Source organism: Chenopodium album, chromosome 14 (assembly GCF_948465745.1).
Source record: "Chenopodium album chromosome 14, dcCheAlbu1.1, whole genome shotgun sequence".
Taxonomy (NCBI): Eukaryota; Viridiplantae; Streptophyta; class Magnoliopsida; order Caryophyllales; family Amaranthaceae; genus Chenopodium; species Chenopodium album.
The window spans coordinates 8,730,836-8,752,670 of record NC_137847.1 but is presented as its reverse complement, the minus strand read 5'-3'; the positions used below and the strand labels follow the sequence as shown (position 1 = coordinate 8,752,670).

At 33.9% G+C, this 21,835-nt stretch overlaps 1 protein-coding gene and 1 pseudogene across 1 annotated transcript; both read right to left on the bottom strand.

Annotated features, from left to right (window-relative positions):
• Nucleotides 1-3,570: 3,570 nt before the first annotated feature.
• LOC145577724 (uncharacterized) lies at nt 3,571-6,684 on the bottom strand. Its single transcript, XM_081635182.1, has 2 exons — nt 6,165-6,684; nt 3,571-4,196 (listed from the first exon to the last, which is right to left on the bottom strand). The coding sequence occupies exons 1-2, from the start codon at nt 6,682-6,684 to the stop codon at nt 3,571-3,573; spliced, it is 1,146 nt and encodes a 381-aa protein (XP_081491308.1).
• A 138-nt stretch (nt 6,685-6,822) lies between these two features.
• On the bottom strand, nt 6,823-7,146 carry LOC145577723 (putative mitochondrial protein AtMg00310 pseudogene; annotated as a pseudogene).
• Nucleotides 7,147-21,835: the final 14,689 nt, after the last annotated feature.

Sequence of the window (21,835 nt, the reverse complement as noted above, 5' to 3'; positions counted from 1 at the left end):
ATAAGAAAATGATCATTTATTAAAAATGAACATGACTATCATCTAATCATAAATTTGCTAGACCACAACCTTAAAAATGAAGATTTAGTTAGAAAAATGAACACATAAAAAAAATTAAAAAAAAAAAAGAGAGAGAAAATATTCAGTAATAAAAAATGAACACGTAAAAAAATGAACATTCAGTAATAAAAAGTGAACATGTAAAAAAAAAAAAATAAACATTTAGTATATTAGAAATGAACCTTTATCATACAACCATAAAATTGGGATCATATACTTAAGAAATTCTCCGCACATATCATATATTTCTTCATCACTTCTTATTTGTTTCTTCACTAATTTTGAGTCTTTGTCTTTCACAAATACAATAATCTTTACTCACTAAAATATAACAAATAACAACAAATAATCAGAATTTTCATAATCATCACAACGTATGTTTATAATAATCACAACATATGTTCATAATAATTATTTAGAATGTTCATAATATAATCATCAATACAATAGCTAAAAATATAAATAATTATCACTCTATATGTCATATGTGTTCATAATCAATAACAGATATGTTCGTAATAAATAACGAAATATATATATTCATAATAAATTGTTCAGATTTTCAGCACTAAATGTTCAGATAATTTAACTTTCAACGTATTATATTCCACTTTCAATAAAAATGAACATTTCATACAAAATATATGAACACTTTAAAAAATGATCATTTAGTATTAAAAAATGAACACGTAAAAAATGAACATGTAACGAAAAGTTATGAACATTTAGGATATTAAAAATGAACATGATTTTCATAAAGGTTCAAATTCATTGTATATAATTATTAATGAAAAATAAAGATAAAATAAATTGTTGAAATATGTTCATTTTTTATGTATTGAATGTTCATTTTCGGTGTACAAAATGCTCATTTTGTAATAGATGTTCATTTTAAAATTCCTACGTGTTCATTTTTTTTAATAGAAATTATATTCAAGATCGATTGTAATTATTTAAACTCTAAAAAATTGAATATACACCTTAAATCTAATCTTGATTCATCATAGAGAAAATAATTATTGATTTGTAACAAAATTAGAAATCAAAAGAAAAATAGAGAGAGAGAGGAGAGAGAAAATGACTTCAATTTAAGCAATTTAATTGATATTCATTAACAATTAAGCAATTTAATTGATGTTCATCACAAATTCATAATAATTTCAAATAATCAAACAATAAATCATCATGCATGATCAACGAAATCATACAAATTACAATTACAAATTGATAAAATCTAACCTCCATTGTTTTCTTTGACCTTCAACTTTCTCTCTCCTCCATTTTTTTTTCCTCTTTGATAAAGCCAATTGATTGAATCTAAAACTCATAGATTTAGAAAGAAAGGAGTATACCCATCAAAACACGAATCACTAACTCAAAAATTTATATAAACGAAGAAATTTCACACGGGAAAAATAATGTTGACAAAGGAACTCAAAGAAAAATGTTGAGGAAGAAAGGAGAAGGATAAATAAAGCTTGTATTTTGTTACAAAATTGTTGCGTTTCATTAACTATGTACTGCGTTTGGAGGTGATATAGCTATCTTGGCTGCATTCTTATGCAGCCAAGAATATGCGCTAGAAATGTTCAACCTTTGCCCAACATTTTGGGTTCGGCTCAACCCAACAGGCTTTGAATTTTTTTATTTAATTTATTTTTTGCTATTTTTTTTATTTATGTTTTAAATCGAACATTTTCACCAACATTGTTATTAGTCAAATACATGCCTACTAGATCGCAAATCGTCACAAAAGCATATTAATTCTTAACTAATTTTGTATCAATGATATTTTTTAAAATTTGACGTATAGATTAAAAATTTATCTTAAAATTCAATAATCAACCCGAGCATCGCACGAGGAACAAATCTAGTAACTACTATATAAAGCTAAACTTTTGTCCAGGTCACGAGACAGCGACACTTGGCATGTCAACTTTTCGCCAAGAGTCGCGCCACGTAGGCATTAGTTAAATATTAGTATGACACGTATGATTTATTTGGATATATTTTTTAATGAATAAAAAGTTTATTTTTTTAATAGGACAAAAACTAGGATAGAGTTTGTTGGATAAAAAACGATAAAATTATTGGTTTAGAGTCTTATTTTCGATAAAAAAAATCGGTACAAAATAAATTATAAGTTTAGCCAGATCACGAGACAACGACACTTAGCCTTTTAATTTTTCACCAAATTCACACCACGTATACCATATTAAATAATTATCATATAAATTTATTTTTATATCATTTTTTTTTGGAGCGAAGGAAGTAGTTTGAAACATACAACATTTATTTGTAATATATCCTGATTGATTGAAATAAAATACTTCACAATGTAATATGATTAAGTACTTTATGTAGAACTGTCAATCGGGTCGGGTCGCGAGTCATTTCGAGTCCTGTCAATTCAAGTCATGAGTCAAGAAATGTTCACACTAGCCCAAAATTTCGGGTTCGGATTAATCCAACGACCTTAGAACAATTTTTTTGTTTAAATTAACTTTTTGCTAATTTTTAGAAATTTCCAATATTTAAGCTTACTTTGCTTTCTTTTTTTTTATATAATTTTTTAAATCAAACATTTTTACCAACATTATTATTAGTCATTACATGCCAACTACATGATTTAAATCATCGCAAAATCACATCAATTCCTACCTTATTTTGTATCAATGATATATTTTAAAACTTGGCACATAGATAAAAAAAAGTTTAGGAAAATTTGTTAAATAAAACCTTTTAAATGTTTTTTTTTATTATTATCAAAAACTACCTTTTAAATTTTTTTTTGCAAAATGAAACCCGAATATAATTTTTTTTTGTAAGTTAAAACCTATAGCTAGACTGTGGCTGTTGACTCAATTTTTCCGACAAGGATGAAATTACGCATCCCAAAGCACATATTATAAATATTTATAATGGTGTATGAGTAAAAATTATAAAAAGTTGATATTGTGAAAGTATTTTATGAGACGAATCCAACAAGATCTCACATGCCTATATTTTGCTTAATGTATAAATCATATTATATGGTCAAACAAGAATGATGAACAGTGCAAAAAGTCCATTATTGCAATATTAATAGAGCAATTGGTATTACATACACCATGGTGCACCTAGAAATAGGTGCACCAGGCCCAATACGCGCCCAAAAAACGGAGCCCAGCCAACGATCCGCGTCGAACTAAAGAAACCCAAACCACGATCCACCAACCAACACACGTGATTCGTTTTTTTTTGTTTAAAAATAACCGTTCTAAAATGAAAGCCGCCATTTTATTTTTTTTATTCATTTTAAAACATTCTCTCTCCTCTCATAAATTATGAACTTCATTCAATTAATTCATTTTCATTTTTCTCTCCTCTTTTCAATTTTCTCACTCAACTTTTTAATTTTCTCTCTCTACAAACTGCTCCTCTTCCATGGCGAATGACGATGAACAACCAAAAACACCTTCAAAAAGGTGAACATCACTTTTTTTTTTTTGAAACGAAGCCCGAAGGCACTTAGCTTTCATTCATAGGGAGATCATTCTCCAAAATAGGAATAATACAACTCAGAAAATCTGAAAACCAAACATGACTATTAATGTCCCTTGGCAAGCAATGAGCAAGCTCATGGGCAACTTTATTCCCCTCCCTACGAGTAAAGCTCCAAGAAATAAAATCAAATAAACCACTAACATGATAAATATCATCTAAAACAAGGTGAAGGCTACTACTCCCTCTCTCTTGTGATTTAATTGCGGTAATCAAGCTAAAACAATCACTTTCCACTATCAAACGTCTAAGGTCGAAGTCCACAACAGCTTGGAGTCCCATCAGCACCGCTTTAGCTTTAGCAATTGCGGGTTCCCAACAATCCTCAACGTTCCACACAGCAGCAAAACGTACACCCCCCAAGGCATCCCTCACTACAGCCCTAACAGACGCCTCTCCACCAGTTAAAGTCCTACCATCAACATTCAACTTGCATAGGTCACCACTTGGTGGCTTCCATTTCTGGCGAGCATACCCACCCCCACCACTGTTGCCTTTGTCTTCTTTTTGCAACGCTTTTAATAGAGTCGTGACATACTCCATTGATTGACTCGGGTTGCAAGCTTCCCCTTCAAAAATCCACCTATTTCTAGCTGTCCATACAGCCCAGCAGGTGGTCATGAGCAGCCCGTGTTGAGAGCTTTGAAGGCCCTCTGTAGACACCCAAATGTGTCTCCCCAAAACCAAACCCAGTGATGAATACCTTTCACGTCATTTGATTATCGAACGAAGTGAAAGTGTGAAAAGTCTAGTGATGTGAATGTTTTTATTAAAATATCTCTCTTTCTGTTTTTTGAAATAATTTCTTTTTACACTCTATTTATGAAAATAGCCAGTCTAATTTAGTGTGGTCCATGATAAGGGTCCAATAATAGTGTAGTTGGATTGGGCTCGAAAAAAGCTTTCCAACGGTATATTATAAGCCCAATTCCGATGAATAATGAGGAAGTTATGGCCTAAATACTAAATTGGGCTCAAAATGATTTTTATATGTGGCCCAACGATCTAAAGGAGTGCCTATTAATTATTATTCCTAAAGTTATTAGGATTGACTTTAATCTTCTAGAATAATCTAAAAGGTTCTTTTAAATTCTAATGGGATTAGGATTAATATTTATATTTTAAAGAGTTTTATTTTGAATAAAATATGTGATTTGTCACAAACATGATTTTAATCTGATAAACGCGAAATTAGCTGCTTAACCGTATTAAGAAGAGGATTCCGCGTGGAAAGCGCGTTTTAATTCTGACTTAGCGCGAGACAAAAAGGCTGTCGCCTGGCGTCGAGCCTATCGTCTAGCGCTAACTCCTGTCGTTGGCGACATGAGGTATTTTATTCCGAATAAACTTCATTTGGTTTTCGGACTATTTTTCTATAAATAGGGGTCGTATCTCCCCGTTTTGATTCATTCACAATCATTATTTACAATCATCATCTCTCTATTCTCTCTCTAAAAGCTAGAAGCTTTCTCTCTCTATTCTTTTTCTAAACCCTTCCCTTTCACAAAATTCCACATTCATTAGTTCTAGACACACCTAGCCAAGTTCGAAGTTGCCTTCGCCCTAGATGTGAAAGGTTGATGATTTCTGAGGGTTTGGTCCCAAATCTCTATTTCAATTATTTAATTTAATTGTTTGATTTATTATTTTCCTTGAAGTTACCAACGTGTGTATTTTGTTATTAGAAAGAGATACGAGGCATAAGTAATTTAATTGTTATATAGAAAGCATGCTTTGATTATTTTGTTTATTCCTATTATCATGTTAGGATGTCTTTATTGATTCCTAGTATCATGTTTAGGGTAATAACTAAAATTTCTAATATCATGTATGTTTCTATGATGCTTCCTATTCTTTCTTTCTATCATGTTAGTATCATGTTAGGGATAAAGCTTTGATCTTTAATGTTTAGTGACATGCTAGAATTTGTTATTAATCTTGTTAGTATCATGCCTAGGATCTTGCTAATAATATTATTATGCTTTGATGAGATTGAGATTATTATGATTGATGATTTGTTGTCAATATTATTATTGTTGCTTGATATATTATTGTTGTTATTGCTTGATCACGCCCTTCTTGCAGGATTAAAGGGAATTTGTACTTGTAATCAAGCTTAATAAGATAATTAATAATCTTGTTTAGGCTAATATGATTATAATTCAAGTGATCACCAATAATAGATTTGCTTGCGCATTAAATTCAACCAACATAGATTAAACAGGTTTAGGATTAAGCTAATGATTGTATGTTAGTCAGAAAGCGCACATGAATATGAGAAGAATAAAGTAGAGGCCTATTTTTAGGCCAGGTTCAATCTCTTTTAGGATAGATTTGTACTTTCATCCCCGAATATCCATTCAATGGTTCCAGACCACTATGGAGTTAGCGATCTCATGGATCGTGAAGGGGTGTAACCTTCACCCTGTGAACGGTTTACAAGTTCCTAAAACTTGTTGGCGACTCTTTTGCTCTAGGTTCCTTCCCTTTGGACGCCACCATGCTTAAGTGTATGATCACAGTGGGGCTCAAGTGTGGGATGCTTGAAATATTCCCTACACCCTCCAATAAAACCGATGCCCAATCCGCAAAGTTCTGGCATTTTGCACCTATATCCACATTCAATTCACATTTATCCCAAATAAATCTAGAAATAATGCAATCACGAAGACAATATAGCTCCGTCTCATCCTCAGCGTTACACAAGCTACACACCCCATCACAACTTTGGATGCGCTTTCCCAACTCTTTCGATGTAGGAAGCGCACACCTACAAGCACGCCAAAAAAATATCCTCACTTTCGGGGTAGTATTTGTATTCCAAATTTTGTTCCATAGAGACGAAGGCCCCGATGAAGCAGCTACATTATCATCTAAGCTTTGACCAAAAGCAGCCCGATATGCCGAACGGACAGAGTAATCGCTATCCTTCTCTAAATCCCAACACAAAGAGTCATTAGGCAGCCTAAAACTCAATGGTATACTCAAAATTCTGTCACATTCAAAAGGTAAGAAAAGTTCCTTAATGAGAGGAACATTCCAAGAAGCCAATGTGAGGTTAATAATATCACAGACACGCATATCTCTCCTCACATCAGTACATGGGGAAAGTATCTTCCTAGTTTGAGTTTTTGGAATCCAAGGACTGTCCCAAATTGGGATATTAATTCCATCCCCAACACACCATCTCGCACCCTTGTTCACAACCTACTTAATGCCCTAAATGCCACGCCAAGTATAGCTTGGGTTGGTTCCAAGCTCCGGACTCAAATAATCCCCACCCTCATAATATCGAGCCTTTAACACTCTAGCAATCAAACTATTTGGATGTTGCAACAATCGCCACGCTTGCTTCCCCAACAACGCTGCATTGAAACTCTTAAAGTCTCTAAATCTCATCCCTCCACGAGCCTTAGGCTCACATAATTTCCACCAAGCAAGCCAATGAATTTTTCGTTCACCTTTCTTTTGTCCCCACCAAAAGTTAGACACCAAAGACCGCAATTCATCACAAAAAGAAGAAGGAAATTTGAACACACCCATTGCGTAGGTTGGGATAGATTAGGCAACAGCCTTAATCAGGACCACCCGACCCGCCTTAGATAACATTCCACTCTTCCACCCTTGTAGCCTCTTCCACAATTTTTCTCTAACACCCTTCGTAATAACCCTCTTAGACCTCCCCACTACCGTAGGAAGGCCTAAATATTTATCATGAATATCCACCATTTGCACAGGTCCGCTAGCTCCCTCCTTCTATTCTCCGGAACACCCTTACTAAATGACACCGTCGTCTTATTCAGATTCACCATTTGGCCTGACGCCGCCTCATAACATTGAAGAATTTCCCGGATCTTATTCACCTCATTCACATTTGCCTTTGTAAAAATAATACTATCATCCGCAAAAAGTAAATGTGAAATTTTCAGAGCATTCTGCGCAACACTAATACCATGCAAACTCCCATCATTCACAACATTATTTAACAATCCAGACAATGCCTCAGCACACAAAATAAATAAATAGGGGGATAGAGGGTCACCTTATCGCAAACCCCTAGATGGAGTAAACTCCCCCGAAGGTTCCCCATTTATAAGAACAGAGAAAGACACTGTAGAAATACAGTGCATAACACGATTCACCCAGACATCCGCAAATCCTATTTTCAGCATCACTGCTCTCAAAAATCCCCACTTTACTCTATCATACGCCTTGGCCATATCCAATTTCAGAGCTAAAGAACCCCCAGAGCTCGTAGAGTTCTTCATATGATGGAACACTTCAAATGCCACTAAAATATTATCTGTAATTAATCTCCCCGGAGTAAAAGCACTTTGATTCAGAGAAGTAATATTAGAGAGAAATAATTTCAAACGATTAGCCAACACCTTAGTGATTAGCTTGTACACCACATTGCACAAATTAATGGGACGAAATTCGGTCATTTTATCAGGAGCTTCTTTTTTCGGAATTAGCACAATGAAGGTTTTATTAATCTCTCTAGGGATAACATCACCCCTAAGCACACCCAACACAAGAGAAGTAACAGCAGGACCAACAATATGCCAATAATTTTGAAAAAATAAAGGGCACATACCATCCGGACTGGGAGATTTAAGGGGATGCATTTGTTTCAAAGCTGTAAGAACTTCATTCGCCTTATAGTCCGCACAAAGAAGCTCATTCATATCTTCCGTCACCCTATTTTCAATTCCTGACAAAGCCTCACTATAATCTACCGTCGGAGAAGCTGTAAAGAGAGAGCAAAAGTAGTCAACAGCGGCTGCACACACCCCTTCCGCATCATCATGTCGCACTCCATCTTCAGTCACAAGGGAGTTAATTGAATTCTTTTGGCGACGCGGGCTAGCCTTTCGGTGAAAGAAGCTTGAGTTTCGGTCTCCTGCAGCCAGCCAGAGAGCTCTCGAACGTTGGCGCCAGTGTAAAGCAAGTCAGAAATTTCCTTCACAATCTTACGCCTCTCACGCACCTGGGCAGCAGCTCTACCACCCTGATTAAGCCTACTCAGCTTCCTTCTCTTCGTGCGAATCTCCCTAAACACCTTCCCAAATTCCTTATCGCTCCAAGACTTCAAGTAGTCAGCACAAACCTCTAGCTTTTTCTCAACACTATCGCCCACTATCAACCACGCATCACCAACTACACCCTCACAATTTTCACTCTCCATCCACACTTGCTCAAACCTAAATAATTTCTCCTTATTAATTACTCCACCCACGCCCTCTTCCAACACAAGTCTTAAAGGTGCATGATCAGACCATTCGCGCTCCAAATCATATAGCTTGGCCTTCGGGAAAAGATCCTTCCAACTCTGGGTCACAAGAGCTCGATCAAGCCGGCATTGAACGTTATCCTCATCACTTTGACTATTGTCATAAGTGAATTCATAGACTTCCGCATGAACATCACACAAATTGCAAACATCAATTGCCTCTCTAAAATTCTCCATTTGCCACAAAGCTCGATCTCTACCGCCCTTCTTTTCCGAGTCAAAAAGAATTTCGTGAAAATCCCCAATACACACCCATGCCTCATTCCTCTGCCTAGCAAGATCCTCCAAAAGCTTCCAATACAAATGGAGGTTATGCACCTTCGGCCATCCGTAGAACCCAGTTAGTCTCCAAACCGCATTACCCCTACCTAGCTTAAGGAGTACATCCATATGAGACATTGATTGCAAATTCACCTCTATCCCCTTCAACAAAAATAAGGCAACACCCCCCGACCTCCCACAACTATCAACAACTAAACCATCATACTCAGGATATTTAGCTCGAATCTTCATCATCTCCCCACTACTCAACTTCGTCTCCATTAAGAAAATAAGAGACGGGGCCTCCTTCCGTACTAAGTTCCAGAGGTTATTAACTGCAAAGGTATTACCCAACCCTCTACAGTTGACACTTAAAATACTCATTGAGCTAGGCGGGGCTGCTTGAGCACAGCCTCTGCCACACGCCATCCAGAAATATCTTCATTAGTCGTAACATTTTTATTATTAGTTAACCCCTTCTCCTCACCCACCTTATCCACCTCTTTCACCCTTTTTCCCAAAACATCCTGCTGCACAATACTCATATGAGTATCATAACTATCCCCCTGCCTTACCACTTTTTTCCATTTTTTATTCCCCTTTTAACCTCCACCAATCACACCCCCCACTTTACTCACCTCAAGACTGCCCCCACCACCCAACTCCCTAGAGCCTTCCTCCCTTACATTCTCCCCTACAACATTATCCACCTTTATCAAATTCGAAGCACCAGAAGCAATAGGGATATTTCCCAACTACAGTACTCCCCTCTCCACATTGAGCTCCCCTGGCTCCTCTTCCACCTCTTTATCAACAACCTCTTCCTTCTTCGTATCTTTGGGTGACAAATAGTTGCTTACGGGCTGAGATCACCGCTTCGAGTTCCTCAACATCTCTTAGCCTCCCCTTCCTAGGAGATGCTCATAGCCATCTTCCCCACCCCAACTTCGATTTCTTGTTATCCTCCGACACCATATCACAATCTTTTTCTGAGTGGCCTATCACTCCACACGCAAAACAGAAAAACGGTAACCTCTCATAGGCAAACTCCACGCATACTATCTTCCCACCCTTATCTAGAATACGCTGAAAGCGTCGCAAGGGTTTAGTTACATTGATCATCACCTTAACTCTACGAAATCAGTCAAGTTCTAGCAGATCATCTTCGACTTCAACACCTCCCACCAATTAGCAACAATTTCTTTCACATCATCATCAGTTCTACAATTGAAGGGAAGATTTTTAATGCGAACCCAAAAAGGCGAGTGGTAAAGAGAGACTTGTTCAGGTTGCTCGTCTCCCTCCACCTCCTTCATAACAATTAATTTATTATCGAAACACCAAGGTCGTCCACTAAGCACCCTCTCCTTATCCCTCCAGTGAAAGAATTGGAATGCATAGAGATTAGGTCCAAGAACCCTAATTATTAGTTTATTACGTAATCCCCAAGTTGTTGTCATAGTATTTTTAAAAGCTTGAACATTATAAGGACGATCAGTCACTAACCTCCCAATCAAGAGAAGATGAAAATTTTCATTCGAAGGCATTGCATCAACACCTCCCAAATCCACCACACCACCGTCCTCATCATCCAATCTCAAATTCGCATAACGATCCAGAATATCGTCATCAGCCATGGTCGAAAATCAATCAAAAATTAAGTCAATGGAGCTAAAAATTATCAAGTCAATGGAGCCGAAAAGCAACAGCAGCTAAACCCTACTTTCTAGAGAGAAAATCCTTTCTTTCGAGGGAGCTTTAATTTGTCCTAAGGTGAACATCACTTACACTACTTTGATTTTGATACGATTTTGTTAAATTTGTTAAAATAATTGTCGTTTTGATTTTTTCTAATATATAATTATCGTTATGATTTTTTTTTTGTAGAAAATCGAAAGAATCTACACCTATTGAAGAAGATGAAGATGTGTAAGTGATTTATTGTTCAAATTCGCAACACAATGTGTAATTGAAAAAATTGAACCCTAATTTTTAAAATTGAAAATTAATTTGAACCTGAACAGGACAATAAGTCAAATGTTCAATGTCAAAACACCAAAAAAGAAGAAATTAGAAGATATAAAAACAAGTCCAATTATTGATCAAAAAATATTGGAAGAATTAAACAAACAAATTTCAGAAAGTCCATCAAACAGGTATATTTTGGTTCATACGTTTCCTGTTTAATGTTCATATATGTTGTTTTTATGAAATATAATTTATGTTCGAACAACTCTCAATAAACCACTGAACATCTCTTATAAACAATTGAACAACCCAAAATTGTATATTTGTATATTTGCTTGCATGTTCATTAATTTTAGTTATGTTTGGATAGTTTTTTGAACAACCCTTAAAAAACTTTTGAACAACAACAAATAACCACTGAACATCTTTCATTTCAGTTTATATTGGAATATATTATGTTTAATATTTAATTATTACATTATCTAATGAACACCTTTTAGAAAATTTTGAACAATAAACAACAACCACCAAACAACCCACAATTCTATATTTATGTTTGTATATTTGTTTGCATATTCATTAATTGTGATTATGTTTGGATATTTTTTTGAACAACCCATAAAAAACTTTCGAACAACAAAAAATAACCACTGAACATCTTCCACTTCAATTTATATTCGTATATGTTATGTTTGATATTTAATTATTACATTATGTGCTGAACACCCTTTAGAAACTTTTGAACAATAAAAAAATACCACACTGAACAGCCCACAATTCTATATTTATGTTTGTATATTTGTTTGCATGTTCATTAACTGTAATTAGGTTTGGATATTTTTTTGAACAACCCTTAAAAAACTTTTGAACAACAAAATATAATCACTGAACATCTTCCACTTCAGTTTGCTTTACATTCATATATTTGGATATGTTCTTATGAAATTCAATTTGCTTTACATTCATATATTTGTTTGAAATGCTAATTCTCTTGTTATTTTTTTTATTAACAGTCCAACTACTAGAATGCCCCCACTGACATCTGAACAGCACCCTAAAACATCTGATCAACCAATTCAAACCACTGAACACCCACTAACTTTTGAACCACCAAAAACTTCTGAGTTGCAACCAAAAGTAACCAAAACTTCTGAACCAGAAATGACCACTGAAACACAGAAGCCCTCTGAAATAGAAAAACCTCTTGTAACAGAAAACACTGAACCCTCTTCGAAACCTTCTGAACAACTTCCAAAAACTTCTGAACAAGATATTGCACTAGAAATAGATGAACCTCCTGTAACAGAAAAACAACCAGAAAACACTGAACCATCTTCAAAATCTCCTGAACAACCTCCACAAACTTTTTCACCAATGATGCCCACTGAAAAAGAGAAGCCACCAGAAATTTCTGAACAACCTGAAAAAACTTATGAACTTCCTCCAAAAACTTTTGTACTAGTTGCAGAAATTTCTGAACCAAGACCACAAGATTCTGTTACACCTCAAAAAACTTCTGAACTATCTCCAGAAGTTTTCTGAACCACTTGCAAAAACTTCTGAACCTGGAGGCAATGCTCACAATTCTACTAAGCCCAACCAACCATCTCAGAGGTAAAATCTTTATATTTTTTTGGTTCATTTTACTTGTAGTTTAATTTTCATTTAATAATATAAATATATTCATTTGTTAACTATAACTACTTAAATGTTTAAAACAATTCTAACAAAAGAAGGAAACATGTTGCAAAAAAAAAAAAAAAAAGAGGAACACAACTCCTGCAACAACAACAAGAGTGTTGCGCAGCAGAAGCTCCCAAGAAGCACATCAACTTCAGGTTGAAGAAGCACAAGAAGTTCCAGCTGATGAATTTGAGAGAGTACAGAAAACTAGAAAGGGGGTTCAAAAAAAACAGAAGGGGGTTCAAATCAAAGAAAGTTCTGGTGTAAAGGAAGGAGGAAAATCTCCTAAAAAGAAGGTTTGAAAATCACCTAAAGGAGTTCAGAAGAAGGATAAAGAAGTTCAGAAAATGGAGAAAGGTAAAAAAGTTCAGAAGGATGAGAAAAAAAGAAAGAGAAAAGTTGATGATGATGAATTGATTGATGAAGATGTTGTTAATTTAAGTGATGATGATGTTGAAATTTTGAAGGATGAAGAAGAGAAGTTATGTGTTAGAGTGAGACATGTTAAGTTCATGAAGTTTGTAATTAACTTAACACCACAACAAAAACAAGTAGTGGAAGAAATGGGATTTGGGGCAATACTTTCTGTTAACCTGCCACAAAATGATGCAGTATTTTATGCTTGGCTGTTGAGACATTTTGAAGAAAACAGCAGCACTCTATACTTGCCATACAACAAATCAGTTGAGATCAATGAACAGGATGTTCAGATTATATATGGAGTGCCTAGAGGGAAAAATGTTATTTCTGAGAAAGAACCAAAGAAGGCAGAGGAGGAAGATGAAGATGTTGAGATTGTGACGCCTTTGATGAGATTGAGGGAAAATTGGGGTTGTACAACTGGTAGCCCTAAGACACAATGGATATTCGAGAAGTACAAAACTGAAGAAGAAAAAAAAAAGAAGAGAGATCAATAAACATTGCATAAAAGGAAATACATCAAAACGGACATTGAGTCAAAGGAGAAGAACACTGGAGAAGCAACAGAAATGTTCAAGATAGATTTCCTTGTGCTAGCTGTTAATTCAATGATGAAAACAAGCTAAAATCTTCACAACCACTACAAATTCCTACACTCAATTCAAGATTGTGATGAAATTAAGGAATTGAATGCAAGTTTGTGCTTCAAAGCTTGATTGCCACAGTACCTGAGTGGAAGCTAAACACCAAGGGTTTTTTCAAGGGTCCACTGCCTTTCTTGTTGGTATGCTTTTATTCTTATTCTTTGTTCATATATTAATACTTTATGTTCATATATTTGTTACCTTTTGTTCAAAATGTTAATGTCATATGTTTTAAATGCATTTTGTTCAAATTTTAATGCCTTCTATTTATATGTTCAAAATTTATGCCTTCTGAGTGTTGCACTTTGTTCAAAACTTCATAATAGAATATTAGTGTTTTGGTATACTTTTATATAAATGATATCATAACTACTAAGATTCTTTATAATATTTCAATTTTTTTTAATGGAACTGTTGTTGTATTGTGATCGAGTGCAAAAAAGAGGTATTGAGCAACCAAGGACATACCCAATCATTTTGGCTTAGAATAAAGACATGGTTTACAAGAGAATGAAATTGGAAGGAAAATCACAATTTGGATTGGGAAATGTGTTGCCAAGAATACAAATAACTGAACAACAACAAGCAAGTGCACAACAACAACAAAGTGATGCTTTGCCAATCAATGACAATAAGCAAGCCAAGGTTCATCTACATTTCTGTTCAAATTTTATTTCTATATGTTCAGTGTTTTATGTTATATGTTCATATTCTTTTATGTCATGTTCAATAATAAATAATACTATATTATTGCATTCTCAAATCAGTTACACCTTCATTCTATTAATTTTTGTTGTTCAAAAACTATTAATGCATATTCAAATTACTGTAAGCTTATGTCCATTATTTGATATTGAAAACAGGAGAAATTTTTGGATGAATTGATGGATATTGTCAAGACATTGGGAAGCTGTGTGTCAAAAATGGCTGAGAAGTTGAAGCTAGGAAAAAACCTATTTCCAAACAACATGATTATCAAAAGTGTTGAAAATCTTATTGGAAAAAGAATGAATGATCCTTCCATTTTAAGTCAAGATGAAGACATCTTTGGAATAGAGTCTTTCTTGAAAGCAATTGATCAAATTGAAATAGAGTACTTAGAGAAGAAGGAAGCTGAGAAAAGAGAAGCTGAAAAAAGAAAAGCTGAGAAAAGAGAAGTTGAAAGAAGAGAACTTGAGAAAAGAACAGCAAGGGGGAAAGAGAAGGTTGGGGATGATTTTAACGTTGAAAGGGCTTGGTCATTGGGTATTGATGACCCTGTAACACCAGAAGAAGCTCAAATTGGAGTAGGTGTTGGTCCTATGGAAGGTGCTGCAAGTGGATATTAAAGGATGAAAGAGAGTGTTAATGTTGAGAAAAGTACCCTTGACTTAACACTTTCTATAGGTAGAGGAGAGAAAGGTGAATTGCAAGGTGCTGAGAAAGAAGTAAATGAAGCTGGAAAGTCAACAGATGTGCCTTTTGATATTGCAGAAAGTGGTGGACCTAGAAAGTCATTAGATGTGCCTTTGGAAGACATGTTTGAACAAAGTGATTTAATAGAATCTTCGAAACCAATGATGCAACACTTGATGATATTTGAACAACCCACTTTCAAAGGATTTTCATTATCACAAAGGGTAATGTCATTCTATCTGAACATCTATATGTAGTTTTTTGGGAAACTAGGGTAGAAAAAGAAGAAGGTATGTAAATATTTTAGAAGTAATGTAATGAATCTAATGTAATTTTTTTGGACAAATAGGGTAGAAGATGAAAAAGTAAGGGTAAATTTTTTGAATGAAATCAAAACAAGTACAATTATATATGTATTTATTAAGTATTGAATGATATAACTTTTATATTAACTTTCTATGTTCAAATAATTATCTTTGATGCTCATATATTTTTACTGTATGTTCAAATATACAGATCAACAGAAGAAGAAGGAAAAAGAAAAGAAAACACAGTTTCTGAAAAATCAAAGGGGTAACTGTAAAATAAGATATTAATGAAAAGTTCATTAAATTTTTTTATACTGTTCAGATATATACATATTTTGTTTAGAAATATATTAAGTGTAATTTATATTTGTTATATTAGAAAAAAGACAGCAGAGGATGTTGATGTAACAAAAGACCACGAAGAGAAATTACAAAATTGCCCGCTTGTCTAAATCCACATTCATGATTAAATACAAAGATTTGTTCAAAAATGTTAGTGCAATGAATGCAACCTTGTCTAATTATGCATTCAGTGATGGTCCTAATGAGTAAGTTTTCTAATTTAATTCTATTGTTCATAAATTCATTAAATAATTTCAGATATTTAATTAATAGTTCAAAAATAAAATAAATCTTAATTTTTTTTTTTTTGCTTGTATTGGCAGTGAAGTGTTGTACCATGATGGAGAAAACAGTGTCAACAGAGAAGAAAAGAAGACTCTTGGAACAGATGAAGAGGTTGATACTGCAGTTATCTATGCTTGGGCTCATATTCTGAACCTCAAGGGCAAAAAACATAGCTTATACTTCTCCACAATGCCATACGTAAGAAAATATATATTAAATATTCTCAAATAAACATATTTAATATTCTCAAATAAACTGTTCAATATATTTTGTTCAATGTTCATTATGTTTATGACTGTTCATTATTTGAATTGTTAATTGCAGTTGATTGTATGCACAGACAAAGGTGCAAGTGTAAACACTACCAAAGAAATAAGACTTGAGAAGTTTGCACAAAGATTGCACTATGAAATGAGAAATAGTGGCATTCAAAACAAATTTAGGGAATTCTTGTTTTCAGTGGCTGCATTTAATCACTTCTACTTGATGTGTATCAACATGTACAATGGCACAATTGATTTTATAACAGAAAGCTTCCAATGAATGTCAAAACAACTACCAAATATGAAGATAATCCACAAAAAATGGTAAAGTACTAAATTTTTTTTTATTCAATTAGTTCCTAGGGCGTTCAGTAAATTGAGTTGAGGTGTTCAAATAGTATTTAATTTTGTTTTACAGCTAGAAGCTTTTGCATTTTTTATGCATACTAAAGATTATAAGCCAAGTGAAGTTGCTGAAGTCAAAAGTTTCAAGACTGATTTGATCAAGATGAAATGGAGAAGCAATTTGGATCATAAAAATTGTGGTGTTTACTTGATGAAACATATGGAAACATACACAACAGAGCCTTTGGTAGAATGGAATTGTGACTTGAAAGCAAATTATGTAAGTTTTCAACAATAGTGTTCATATGTTTTCTTTATATGTTAAAAACATTTAATATTTTTTTCATAATTATATGTATGTTTATTTGTTTTCTTTACATGTTCAGATTAATCAAATCAGCAAGCTTAGGGTGCAATATTGTTCAGAAATAATTTAAGCCCCAGCAACAGAGAAGGGTACAAAGTGAAAATGGCAGCAAGAAGAAGAATTGAGGAGAATTAATATTTAGATTTAATGACATTTCAAGAAACTATGATTTTATTTAATATGTTTGAATTTTTAGTTTGAAAGACAAATGTTGTTAAAATTGAGATTGACATAATATGTAATATTTGTAGTAAGTATTGATATTAAGTTTCTGTTCTAATATTGAAGTGTAGTTGTTCATTTTATAACATATGTTGTCAATATTGTTATTGGTTCATAAAACTTAAAAAATGATAATCATGAATTTAAAAATAATGAAAAAATATTCGTATATATTTAAAATTAATAAGAATTTGAATATTATTACATATCAATAGCCTATGAAAAAATATTCCTATGTATTGAAAACCTATGAATTACTTGTCTTGTCAAACATTAACAACATTTCATCATAATTTGAAACATTAGAAGATCCAAAACCATGAGACCCTTCATTCCTTGCATTCCGACCAGCATCAAAATACTAAAAACACAAAAATTAAAAAAAACAATAATAAAAAAATAAAAAAAACACGAAAAATTCAAAAAGAAAAACACAAACATTCAGAATAAAGAAAAAAAAGGTTCATACTTACTTGAAACCATATACTTGTCTCATATCGAAAGCCTTTGTTATGATTCACTTCAGATACTTTCCTTTTTTTAGCTTGCGAACCACTTGTAAACCCACCACCAAAAACCTAAAAAAAAATAAAAAAAAAAAATAGTTCAGATTATAGTATACGAAATTCAAAATAAATTTAAAAATTTCAGTAAAAATGGTACATTTCTTGAAGCTTGTTGAGAAACAGCTGCTGAAAAGTTTGTTGAAGCTTGATCACCAAAAATCTACAGAAAATTCAGATTAGTTCAGAATTTAAAAAAAAAAAAAAAGTTCAAGAAAAACTAATAAAAGTTCAATAACATAATTACATTTGATATAGGAGGCTGAGTAGTTCTTGAGAAAGAATTATTATTTTTAGCTTGAGAACCACTTACCTACAAAACATATAATATATATATATATATTAATAATTTTTTTTAAAAAAGTGCAAAGCATATTGAGTAAAGAGATTAAATTTACAAAAGAAGGCTGAACATTATTTCTTGGAAAGTTATTTGAAGATTTTGATGAGGATGGCTGAGAAGCACTAGTTCCTGGAAAATTATTGGATGATTGACCTTCAAACACCTACAAAATTAAAAAGTTCAAAAGTTAAGAGCATAAGTTCAAAAGTTAATGACTAAAATTCAAAATAAATAAATTAAAATTCAGAAGAATGATTACATTAGCTGAAGATTCCTGAGTAGATTTTGTTAAAGGGTTACTATTTTTGAATCCTTTTCCATTTGAAGCTTGGAAACCACTTCTAACCCCCTCACCAAAAACCTAAAAATAAACATGAAATTAAACATATATAACAGAAAAGTGTTCAAAAAACACAATTAAAATGTTCAATAAAGTACTTACATTTGTTGATGACGAATGAGAAGTATTGGTTGAAGCTTTACTATTTTTACTTTGAACATTCTTTTTCTTTGAAAGTACAGAGAGATTTGAATCTTGTGTTGTTGGATGTGAATAAATCAAAGGATCTTCATCATCATCTAAAACCTGCAAAATAAAATAAAATTCTGAGTTGTTCAATTATAAAATCTATTAGTTTAGAAAACAAAACAAGGGGTTCAAAAGTACCTCAACAACCAATTTTTCGACAGTAGCTCTAGCTTCATCTTTATATTTATCTACTTTCTTTTTCCAACCCTTAGCTTTATTACACGCTTTCTCAACAGTACTTTTTGGCCTGTAGTTTCTCTCACCCTTTTTCCTAGCTATTTTTGGATTGTTTATAGGAAACCCTTCTTCATTAGCTTCTACACCAACTTCAACATCTTTAATATCAATTGGACCCATAAGACTTTCCACCTTTTCACGTAACATATGAAAAGTATACTCAACTTCAGCTCTTGCTACAAGATCATCTTGACATGATGTCACTAATTGAACATACTTTCTAAGCATTTGAACTCTCCAAACAGCAGAAGGAACAACTTTAACCTCTTGACATTTATCTTCATCAGTAACATGACTACACATAGCCTTCTTAGTCCACCTCTTCACTATGTACTGTTCTAGAATCCTTTGAACACAATGAATATTATGTATACAAAGAGAGTGTCCGCATAACAGCCCCATTTCACTCCAATACTTACGAGTGCAATTGATGTTGAAGGTGAATTTCTCATAAGTAACTTCATGCCTTATAATGTCCTTATTTGGCCTCCAAACATAATAACAAATAGTCTCATCATCTTCATGCTTTCGCTCTTGACAACATGAAATACCTTTTGCAAATTGGTCCTCAAAAACCACATACACATAAATAGTATAAATCTCCCTAGCGTGTATGAGCAGACTGACATTAGCTACTGCAAGATGACAGTTACCCCTCAAAAAACGGAAATCTTGCTTACTTTCTTTACTCCTCCACTCTAATATAACATCAAGAAAAGTACTATAAAAGTCACTCAAACCATCTGTTTTATTCAATCTCTTGGAAACCGAATGATTTGTTGTTTCACTCCTTTGGGATGACAAAACTCCACCCGAAAAATAATCCTTTGAATAAGCCGGACACCATTTTTCTTTGATATCATACAAGTGATTTAACCAATCATTTTCTGAACACTTGTATTTTGTCAGCATTCTATTAAAAACAGAAAACAACAGACCAATAATAAAAAAAAGATAACATAATTGCTCAAATTACAGCAATAAAAGTTCAGAACATATAACATACTATTCATATCCACTTACTACACATAGAAAGTAAGCATGTTGAAATTAAATAATTATTAGTTCATATATAAAGAAAGGTTCATATCTGTAAACATGAAATTCAAATATCTAACAATAATGTTCAAAAAGAAATATATCATGTTAATTTCAGTAAATGAAGTCCCCATATATGTAAAAGTAATAGTTCAGATTTCAAACATAAACACTAGTAGAAAATAGTAAATGGGAAGCCCCAAATGGAAAACGGTTATGCAATTCCGCTTCCAAAATCCCAAATTGCAAGCGCTTCGTACCGTGAACCGCTTCCCTTTTTTTTTAAAAAAAAACTACCCATTTTATAACCCATTCTCACGCCTCTTTTCTCCATTCTCATGCCTCACCCGTTCTCTCTCCTCTTCTCTACTCTCCTCTCTTCTCTTTCTCAGTTCTCACTCTCCTCTCTCGATCTCTTTCTCACTCCTCCCTCCATTTCTCACTCCCTCCATTTCACTCTCCTCTCTCGATCTCTTTCTTACTCTCTTCGATCTCTTTCTCACTCCCTCCATTTCTCCATTTCTCACTCTCACTCTCCTCGACCAAAACCCCCAAAAATTTCGAGCAAATTCGAACCAAAAATCATATAATTTCGAGCAAATTTTGAGTAAAATTTCGACTAAAATTTCGAGCAAATTCGTGCATGCGTGTGGGTTTTCAAGTTTTTTAGGTGAAATTCGACCATGAAAACTATAGATCTAGAGTTTTCATGGTCGAATTTGACCTTTAAAACCATAATTTCAAGCCAAAATCGGTGTTTTCATGGCTGTGGATTTGGTTTGGGTGGAGATCATGGTGGGTTAGATGGTTTTTTTTTAAAGGTGGGTTTAAGGGCGGTTGTGGAAGATGGGTTGTGGGTTTTGTTTGGGTGGGTTGTGGGTTTTGTTTGGGTGGGTTGTGGGTTAGGGAGGGTGGAGGTGTGGGGTGGTGGGTGGGTTAAGGAGGCTGGAGGTGTGGGGTGGTGGCTGGTTACGGTTGTGTTGGTGGGGGGGTTAGGGTTAGGGGCGGGTTAGGGGTTCTGGTGGCTGGGTACGGGTATGTTGGTGGTGGCTGGTGGTGTGGGGTGGTTTTAGTTAAAAGTTTTTGTTTATTATCAATTTTTTTGTTTTTTTTGTTGAAAATCAGAAATTGTAATATTACAACAATTAATTAATAAAAATATTAATGTTTTTACATATGTTTTGATTTGTGTATCAATTTAAGTGAAAAAAACCAAAAAAAAAAAAATTTTATTTTTTATTTTTTATAGCCATAATGGGAAGCGGTTTGGCGCCAAAACTGCTGCCCTTTCACTACAAATGGCAAGCGGTTCTGAACTGCTTGCTATTTAAAAGACCAATGGCAAGCCCCCTAAGGGCATGCGGTTTAGAACCGCTTCCCATTAGGGGGTTTAAACCGCTTGCCATTTAGTATATTCTACTAGTGAAAAGTGCAAAATATACAGGCAATAGTTCAAATCAAATTAAAGAAAGCTTACCTTGGCCAGTAATGTTCAAATTCAGCAAGACTTTCCCAATACTTAAGCAAATAATCGAATACTTCTGGAAACCCTTTCAATATTCTGAGTCCTCCTATATTGGTTTTTGAATTCTCACCAAGGTGCCAAGTGCACAAACGGTGCCGAGTGCTTAGAAAAATTTGTCTAATTGCGGCAGCAATTAAAGGGGCTTGATCGGTCATTAAGGTTATGGGGTCTCGACATCCTCCCATAGATCTCATAAAAGCC

Coding starts and splice junctions, on each gene's coding strand:
- LOC145577724 (XM_081635182.1), bottom strand. CDS start 6,684: ATGCGTGTCTGTGATATTATTAACCTCACATTGGCTTCTTGGAATGTT. Junction 4,197..6,164: donor GGCATCGGTTTTATTGGAGG/GTGTAGGGAATA, acceptor CTGTATGGACAG/CTAGAAATAGGTGGATTTTT.